We start from the raw sequence: 10,118 nt of genomic DNA on the forward strand, positions 1-10,118 counted from the left end.
TGTGAAATATTACAATTTAATACATTTTAAAATAATTAATTCCTGTGATGGCAAAGCTGAATTTTAAGTAGCAATTACTCTACAGTGTATAGAAAAAGTTAAGGATTCTTTAATGAATAAAAAGTTCAAAATAACAATGTATTTGAAATAGATAATCTGAACATTGTAACATTTTAAATTTCTTTACGGTCACTTTTGACAGTATCTGGTAAAATGTGCAATAAAACAAAACAAACTGTATTAAAATACAACCTTTAATATAAACAAGGGTTCCTGAAATATCCAAACATTGGGGATAAAGGCAACACAACTTAAAATTCTATTTCCAATGTATAGCTGAGATGGAAAAGGACCCACAGAGAAATTGAACCAATGATATAAGGCACATTTAGCTCTTTATGTCATGTGGGTTCCCATTTTGCATTGTTTCTCTGGTTCTTGTTTTTCTGTGGATATTTAGCAGTTTTCACAGAACATATAGAACAGACTGACTGCAGTGTTTAAAGACTTGAATACGGCCCAACCTAATTCACTTAAAAAAATTATACCCTTTATAATAAGGTACAATTACTTTATACAAGAAGGCAGATTTTAATGGTCTATGTATCTATCTATGTATCTATCTATCTATGTATCTATCTATGTATCTATCTATGTATCTATCTATGTATCTATCTATCTATCTATGTATCTAGTGTAAAACAGAGACTGATACTGCATAGCATTATAGTGCATTGGCTCACAATGGCTTCAGGTACTACATGACCACAACATGGTCACATGATAAAATCATATAAACAGACACAATTTTATAATATTTCAGAAATTCATTAAATACATATAGGTGCATTTATATTTCAGTGTAAACATTAATTAGGTTGGGCCCAAACTCAATCCAAGACACCATCATGTTTTTTTCCAAGGTTGAATTTTAAACACTTCGGTTACTGAGCAAAACATTTTATCCCATCATGGAGGGTGTTTTCAAAGAGAGGAGTTTAAAAGTTGTGCGTGTAAAAACATGCAAGACTATCATACGAACATCATCATTTTGAGATGCCTAATCCAGACCTCATATACTCATACACCACATAGCTGATGCTGACAGCTGGGATCACTTTCATGAAGTTGGGCAAGATCCCACGGTATAGCCCGAAAAAGCCCTCCTTCTCCATGATCTTCTTCACTAACTTGGACATTGACACCTGCTCTGATCCCTCCAATGATGCTGGGAAGAATAAAAGGAAAACATTAGGTAAATCACAGTGCAAAAGCATTGATGAGGTGTATATTCTGGCCTGAGTATTTACCCTGGGCCTGCATGCGTGTGCGGATCAGAGCGAGAGGGTAACTGGCCAACTGGCCACATGTGCTGGAAATGGTCCCGCAACCGACAAGAACCAGCACTCCTGGGTTAGCAGTGTCTTGAGCATAGCGAGACAACCAGGCGTTCTTCAAGGTCTGCAGAGAGAGAATGGATAAAATGATACAGCCATTTAACCACCATTTTCAATGCCCAGAAAGGTAATAAAGACATTGTTAAAATAGTCGAAATGACTACAGTGGTTCAACCTTAATGTTAGGAAGCGATGAGAATACTTTTTGTGAATGTGAATGTTCCGAACGCTGGGTCAGTATTGGCAGATGCTGTTCACATGAGCAGCACAATGCATGCATGTTATGCAGATACAGGAACCGGCCAATAAGAAGTCAGCGTTCTGACGTAAAACCTGAAACCGCTGAATGTAAAGTGTATGAGAATGACACAGACATTTACAAAAGATATTCTCATCGCTTCATAAAATTAAGGTTGAATCACTCCAGTCATGTCGACTGTTTTAATTATATCTTTAGTACCTTTCTGGACCTTGAAAGCGGTAGTTAATTTGCTGTCTATGGACGAGTCATATACCTCAGATTTCATCAAAAACATCTTAATTTGTGTTCCAAAGATGAATGAAGGTCTTACAGGTTTGGAAATGACATGAGGGTGAGTAATTAATGACAGAATTTTCATTTTTGGGTGAACTAACCCTTAAAAGGATAGTTCACCCAAAAATTCTGTCATAATTTGCTCACCCATAACTTGTTCCAAACCTGAATTAATTTCTTTGTACTGCTGAATGCAAAGGAAGATATTTTAAAGAAAGTTTGTAACCAGCCTGCTTTGGGCCTCCATTGACTTCCATAGTAGGAAAATAAAAATACTATGGAAGTCAATGGTGGCCCAAAACGGCCGGGTTACAAACTTTTTTCAAATTATCTTTCTTTGTTTTCAACAGAACAAAGAAATGTATACAGGTTTGGAACAAGCTGAGGGTGAGTAAATGATGACAGTATTTTTGGGTGAACTATCCCTTTAATATATTTTTTTAAAAAGTGCCACATCTATTAGAAAGTTCTTTTCACGTCCTTCATTAAGAGTCAACTATATTTATGAGAATTAAATACACAAACATGCAAACATCTGCCACATTTTTCATGTCACGAACCTGAAAAACCTGAAAAACTTGCCCAGAGGTGTGAAAATATGAAACCGAAATATTCAGAAACTGGGTTTATAGTTTAACAATATAATCTTGAGGTATTTAACAGTGTTTCAGAGTTTGTACTCACCTCATAAACTGCTAAATCTATTCCAGCATATGGAAGAATTCCCAGGATATTGGGCACATAGCCTTTATAAAAAGCCTTCACTCCCTCCTTCTTCAGAATCTTCTTAGCACAGTCAAACATCCCAGAATACTGGCCGGTCTTCCTCAGAGTAAGTCTGGTCTTCATTACCTACAATTTAAAAGAGTTAAAACATTCTTTTTAAATATTACTATCATAATCATTTACCTGAAGATGGGTACCATGTGTCATTATTGCCACTGAGGGCTACAGTTCATTTTTATTGGGCAATGCTGGAGCCATGAGATATATATATATATCAAATAGAATCAAGAACATCATATAGAAAAATCAATTTCCATGGGTCTCATTTCTCACCTCCATTGGGTAGATGGCCGTTTGAGCGGTTGCCCCTGCAAGAGAGCCAGCAATTAACCTTTCATGTGATTGGATTTTCCCACCTTCTTTGGTCAGCAGCTTCTTGTACTGTCAAAGCACAACACAAAACACATTATGCAAGACTGATTTAACGTGTGAAAGCTCGGCTACGCAAAACTGAGAAGGGTTTAAAACAATCTGTTCACTTTTCATTAGGTAAAGGAAATGCGATCTTCTCCATTGCAATTATCCTCTGTCCTCCACACCGGATTACCAGTTCAGGGTTTTGTGAATGACTGCTGTTAAAATAGCTCTCACTGACACACTGCTTGTGTAAGACACTTAAGCAATGTCACATAAGCATTTGGCCACAGCTTTGTTGATATTTAGCAAAACTAGTAGTCATAATCTACAAGTTTTCATTTTGAGCGATTTTTGCACACAATATGGCTAGTTATTTTGCTTATTCTTGCTTCACCAAGATAAATGATAAGATTGTGGCAAAAATAAATGCAAAAGTGGAAGTGGTTTTCAGTGTTTGTGGGTTTTTTGGTAACGTGGGTTTCTCATTGTCGCACTGGAAATCTAAACCAACAGATATATTCACTGAGCATCTGTCTCATCTGTAGTTTAGTATTATTTGTTCATTTAGAGGGGAGTTTCTCACCTGCTCATAAGCCATGAACTTGATTGCAGTTTCTGGGGCGATTTTTATGACGTTGACTCCATTACCCCTCCAAAGAGAGGCCACGCCCCCTTCTTTAATCATCTGCTTAAATCCACCCAACAGACTGATTTTGTTGGTTTTTGAGGAATGAACCTATGAAAAGGATAGACTCATTACGCCATTCAAGTAAATATGAAGTGAATTACATTATATATATTATAATATTCCTCAGCCAATTCAAATACCAGTTGATCATAATTGTTATTACCTCGTAATAAAATCATAATCACAGTCATGTTGATACTCAGTAAAACAGTTCCATAATCTACAAGTTAATTTTGAATAACTGACATTTTACATACAATATGGCCAGTTTATTATATTATATATATTCTCTGAAAAATTATTTTTTATTACCTCACAGAATTTTATTTCTCAAGTAAATGTATCTTGTTTTATGGATGTGTACACATTTTACTAGAAATAATACTATTTGATTAGGAAAAAATTGTGAAAAATCTGAACTGCACCTGCATGAAGACTTTCATTCTGTCCAGGGGGGCGGTGCCTGTTCGAGAGACCGCCCCTGCCACGGCCCCAGCAACAAGCTGCCTCCACCAGATACCAGTTGTCTTCTCCTCCTCAGTGAACTCATCTGGAATGGTTAGACTGTCACCTATATCCAACACCTAGCACACAATAGAGGTGAAGTTAGTTCCTAACCAGTTACACTGCACAGTAACTTACCAAACCATACTGAATGCTACATGTGACTTATGTTTGAGCACTGAGAAGAAGTTTCTTTGTCTTAGTGTTGGATTAAATTATGAAATCAATATTCTGATACCGCTTTGTGACTGATCATATACAGTGACATGCAAAGAATATGAAAATAGGCAAACAGCAGAATGTACATGGGCCTCATTGCTGGACCAACTCTGACCTTTAACCTTTCACAATGCACGGCTACGGACTCCCTAAAGATTTATCATTCGTAAGAGCAAAATAACCCTCAAAACACTGAAAGGGGTTCATTTGTAATAATGTTATTTTCCACTTATCACACATCTTATTTGCACCTAATTCATAACACATATCCCAACCTGTATCTAATTGCAACCTAGCTCCTAATCCAAATTAGTGCAATCTAATGTCATCATCACCATCATCTTATGTAAGATCAGTATTGCATCACAGAAGGGATAGTGATTTTTCTGTAGAACACAAAGGAAGATATTTTGAAGGATGTTGATAAGCAATCAGCTTGGTTCCCACTGACTTGCATTGTATTTTTTGTCCAAATAATGGTCAAATGGGAATAGTCAATGGGAACTGAAACTGTTTGGTTACCACCATCCTTCAAAATATCAACTTTTATGTTCCACAGGAGAAAGAAAATAAATATTTGGAATGACATGAATAAATGACTAATGTTTATGTACCTTCTTAATGTTTAACAACCTTCAAATATTTTGTTAACTATGCCATTATGAATAGAAAATTAAACTATTTAGAAATGAAACATACCTCAATAGCAGAAAGAATTTCTATCATTAAATAATTTCATATTTTCAACTTTTATCTTTACATCATAATATATAGGATATAGATCAATAGGCTAAAGCTGCTTTGGCCTCTATGAAATAATGTGGTTCAGGGGACCTACCATATCTACATCCATCACATATACAGCTTCTTCATCCTCAAAATCAATGATGAGCCATTCCCTCTTGTGCTCCTGCAGCAAAGCCATGCTGACCCTCTGCCACCAGCTCGTCTGATACCAACCGTAGATGCTAACAACTCCAACGAAGACCTATTGCTTTACCTGCTCTCCTCACAATCGCTCCTTCATCTCTGCCCAGCCTCACTGCACTTCCATCAGTCCTGAAGTCAGATGACGAGCACATCCCGGGATAATCCCAGTGCAGGACAGTCTTAAATTAGCTTTGCTGCAATTGGTTGTAACAACTCTCATTATACCTGCACTGCTCAAATATCCGTGTGATTCAGGGTGATTTTTGCCCTTCACTTATCTTAAATCTTAAATCATAAATCAACCCAAAAACATGTTAGTTAAAAGAAGTGGACATTTCATTGTTATTTAAAAACAATACAAGTCTGTGATTTGTCCTCATTTATATAATAAACGTGTGCGTGCAAGAGATGCTAAGATGTCTTGCACATTTAAAATTAGTATTAGTGTGACTTTCGTTAACATTTGACACTTAATCAGTTAAGAGACTCCTTATCCTTCCTGCTCTCAACACTTTTCTCACGATTTCTCAATCCTGTCCACTGACGGAGGGATATAAATGGCTGGCCAAGCTGATTACAGGGCTAACCAACTGTGTGCCTGACTAGACAACTGACTGGCCGTCTGACCAGCTGATGACATGTGACCATTTGAATACACAAAGCTGGGTCGTCACCACAGCATTTAGTGTTTATCATAACTGATGACCTGCTTCAAATCAGTTGGTAATGGATTTATGTAATATCTGAGTTCTTTTGTGGAACTTACAGTGGAGTGTTTCCAGTAGCGTATGATTTCCTGAAGGTTATCCGCTGGGTTGAAGAGGAAATGCTCCCTCCATTCATTCCAATCCACAGTCATAGTTCCATCCACATCAATACTGGAAGACAAAGGTCAAATTAGAGAGGACAAGTAGGTCTGGAGAACAATGTTCTATGTGATAAAGTTACCAGCTTAAAGGGTGAATCAATTGAAATTGTCAATGAAACGGACAATGAAAATGTCTTATTTCAGCAGGTATATTATATATACGTATTCAAATCATTACTAAACTTTTTTTCCTGCATGGTAATCATAGATTTTCCCAAGAAACTCTGCCATTGTCTGCAATACTTTATCACAAACTAACTAGACTGATCATGAGCATTTCACAAGCAGTGACTTAACACAAGCATGTTGTGGACTTCACAAATCACTGACAACACAAATGTGTTGCAAAAACATACATAAATATTTAAAGGCCTGTTCACAACAAGTAAACTATCACTTTATCACTACATAAAAGCAACTAAAATTCAGGTGTGTAATATTTAGCATTAAAGTGACAGGAATCTGTGTCCGGTGAATTATAGTCTGCATTGCTATAAATTAAATGATGTCTCTGACAAATTTTGATTATGGTATGAACAGACCGAATTTTTGTTTCACTTTTTTTTTTTTTTTTTCGTTCTTGGTGAGAATAGGCCTTAGGATTACCTGTGGAGGATCTTCTCTGCATCTTGATCTGTCAAGTTTATGCCAATGTCTTTAAGTGACTGCTGAATCTCTTTGGCATCAATGCGACCTGCATACACAAATAATGTTGTTAATTAATGTTTATTTTGGGATAAACATCAAGTTTTTTAATTTGACTCTAAATTAGATTTTGATCACTGGATGTAAAGTCGAATCAAATTTATTTCTATAGCACTTTTCACAATAGACATTGTTTCAAAGCAGCTTTACAGAAAGTCATACTGTTAAGTCTGTATAATGCCTTAAAGGTGCACTATGTAATATTTTCTGTCCGCTAGAAGCCTATTCAAAACAAAGGCGTAGCTTGATGACGCCAAGTTTGAGAGCGGAATCTTGGGACATGTGGTCTTCATCTCAACGGCCGGTGGAAAAGAATTGGGATAGGACTCGGGAACAAATCATGTTCATGGATGCGATTATTAATGTTACTGTAGTATGAAGCAGAGCAGGACCGAATGTTGTGGGAGCTGAACGAGACCACTGGAGCGACTGCTCCGCTTTCCGGTCATGAGTATGAGGTAACACAGCTCTGTTTATCATATTAGAGTGTGTTGAAAATGATGTTATAACGTTACTCTGTGCTTTCGCTCGGTGGCTGCTGTGAGACACTTATTTGAGACACACTGCAGTAAGATAAATCGCTTTTAGAATATCATAATAAATGCTGGATGGCTTGTGTTGATATATGCCATGCAATTAATTTTAAAACGTATTGTATGATGGAGAAAATGCTGTATTACTGTTACTAAAAATAAAGCTGCATCTGATTATGCTATGTTATCTATTTGACAAAATAGTGTTTTTCTCTGAGGCACGGTAAAGCATGGTACTCGAAAAAAAATCAAGAAATTTAGATTTAAACAAGACTAAACATGTTGAGCTATATAACAATAATTAGTTTTCTGTCTATAAATATATCAAAACAGTTGTTCCCTTGTCTATTAAAACATGTAAATATTGGTGTTTCCATGGTTACTACAAAATAAAACCAGAAACCGAGGGTAACGTGGGTATGACGCAATTGACAGGCGACTCCTCACACGTCCCGGAGCCTTGGTTACAAATAGTTGCAAACATTTGGGATGTTGTAAGTACTCAAGTGAACAAAATATATAACACTGGCCTAGTGGTTTTTGGATATTTTACTGCAAAATTCTTACATATTGCACCTTTAATGCTTTAACATGATTTTAGGGCTGGGTGAGATTACAATATATAAAAACAATGGTATAAATAATCCCATGAATTTAATAGTTAAAATAGTTCAAATATGCTTCAAAATTAGTCCTCAAAGAAGGAGAGCAAAAAACATACAGTAACATACTTTAATCTTACCATCCTCATTTTTATCCAGGCTCTTAAAAGTCAATTTGAGTTTTTTCTCATGTTCTTTCAGATACTTTGAAAACTCCTCAAAGTCCAGCCCCTCATCCTTATCAGTGTCTCCAGAGGAAACAATTTTCTGTAGGAGAAAAACACAGTAACAGTCCATGAGGATCCTGGAAAATGCCAATCACTGAGTACAAGAAACTCTGTAGTGTATCGGTAGCAAAATATACAAAACAAACTTTTTTCTTTGAACATTGTACAGATTCTGTTGAAGATCTATACCCTATGGAAACAATGACATCTCAACCTTATGCTAGATAAAAACATTTGCTCATTTACTCCTCATTTTCATATTCAAACTGACAAACCTGGCTGTTTCTCTGACATCAATGTGGGCTTTTAAAACACTGCCACCCATTGTTGTCATTTAGGTGCAATTATAGACTTCTACACACTCCAGTATAATGCAGAAATACAGGTAATACAAATCAAATGAGCAACAAATTATCACTCAAAACAAGACAACTATTAGAAACCCAATGTATGTGACCTGATGAGTTTGCTGGCACGCTCTCTGTCTTTGAACTTTGATACAGTGAGACTCATTTGCTTAGGCAAGGTGGGGTTAAATCAGCTGTCTCAGGTGTAAGGAATGCCAAGGGATAATGGAATGTGGGTTTATATGAGCAGTACAGGAGTGTCTTTACCCACCCTTTTGCTTTAAGTGCACGTCCTGGCAAGGGACAGGAAATGACATAACCTATATGTGATTTGAAAACTCTATTTGAAAGGAATTCCTAATTGGGGGAATGTTTAGTCAAAATGCTATAACCTGCAGTAGTCAAAGTTTGGTGACTACTTCTATGAGCCATAAACCTAAAAAAAAATAAGCATGACTACATTTTCTCCGATCTGCGAATAGTATCAAATATTACTAGAAGAGGAAGAAGAGGAGGATGTGGGCTGGTACTAAATGCATCATTTCCCATCTTTTGTTTGAACTACTACTGCTGCTAGTATTTTCTATGAAGGGTTCAGCATGTATAACAAAATGGTGGATTTTTCTTAGTAGTAAATTCCCCTGGCACGCGAACAATGTATCTGAGCAGCCTGCCAGCCAGTGTGGTTTATTGGTTTATGTGGTTTGTACTGCACTCAATACACAGATCCCTAACAACAGAAGTGAGTCAACAACAGAAATGCAATGAGCCAGTGAACTGGAATTACCTGCGCTTCTCCTTTCCCCATAGAAAAGCCCATAGCAGCCAGGCCCGTCTTGAGCTCAGAAACGTCCACTTTCCCATCTTTATTAACATCCAACTTCTCAAACAACTCCGCGAAACTTTTCGAGCTGTCCTCCTCCAAACAATGCGACTCGGTGAACACGAATTTCCTTATAAGCTGATACATGATGAACTGCGATATTTATACTGTATATTTTTTCCGCACGAGATCCAAAGATTGCAGGAAAACTGCGGAAGAAAAACAGATGTTGCCTGGCACTGGAGAAAACAGACCCTCCCTAAACGTCTTGCCCACTATGTCAGACTATCGTAGTCATTCTTTTATTGCCACTATCTCTTGACACTCAATAATGTATTATTAATATGTAGGCGTCTGACTGAGCTAAGAAGGAGGGACTAGTATTACTGGGTTATTTGTACGCGGTGCCTCCTCATCAGACGGACACACCCAAATGTACACGAGCTCATAGCCAGCCAGTTTGACTCGCTGTCAAAAATTACTTAACAGAGGTTGCATTTAGCAATTCATACTCAACTTCTCATAGCACTATTTGCTGAAATGCATCCTATATATATAAAAAAAAAAAAAAAAAAAAAAAAAAAAATATATATATAT

General features: G+C 36.8%; 1 protein-coding gene across 1 annotated transcript; it reads right to left on the reverse strand.

Annotated features, from left to right (window-relative positions):
- Positions 1 to 234: 234 nt before the first annotated feature.
- slc25a24 (solute carrier family 25 member 24) lies at positions 235 to 9,921 on the reverse strand. The gene is made up of 10 exons (XM_067383106.1): positions 9,486 to 9,921; positions 8,265 to 8,391; positions 6,891 to 6,978; positions 6,183 to 6,294; positions 4,189 to 4,347; positions 3,659 to 3,811; positions 2,992 to 3,099; positions 2,617 to 2,784; positions 1,311 to 1,461; positions 235 to 1,228 (listed from the first exon to the last, which is right to left on the reverse strand). Exons 1-10 carry the CDS (start codon positions 9,666 to 9,668, stop codon positions 1,047 to 1,049), a joined length of 1,431 nt encoding a protein of 476 aa, XP_067239207.1. The 5' UTR covers positions 9,669 to 9,921; the 3' UTR covers positions 235 to 1,046.
- Positions 9,922 to 10,118: the final 197 nt, after the last annotated feature.

The sequence above is a fragment of the Chanodichthys erythropterus genome, chromosome 4 (assembly GCF_024489055.1).
Source record: "Chanodichthys erythropterus isolate Z2021 chromosome 4, ASM2448905v1, whole genome shotgun sequence".
NCBI lineage: Eukaryota > Metazoa > Chordata > Actinopteri > Cypriniformes > Xenocyprididae > Chanodichthys > Chanodichthys erythropterus.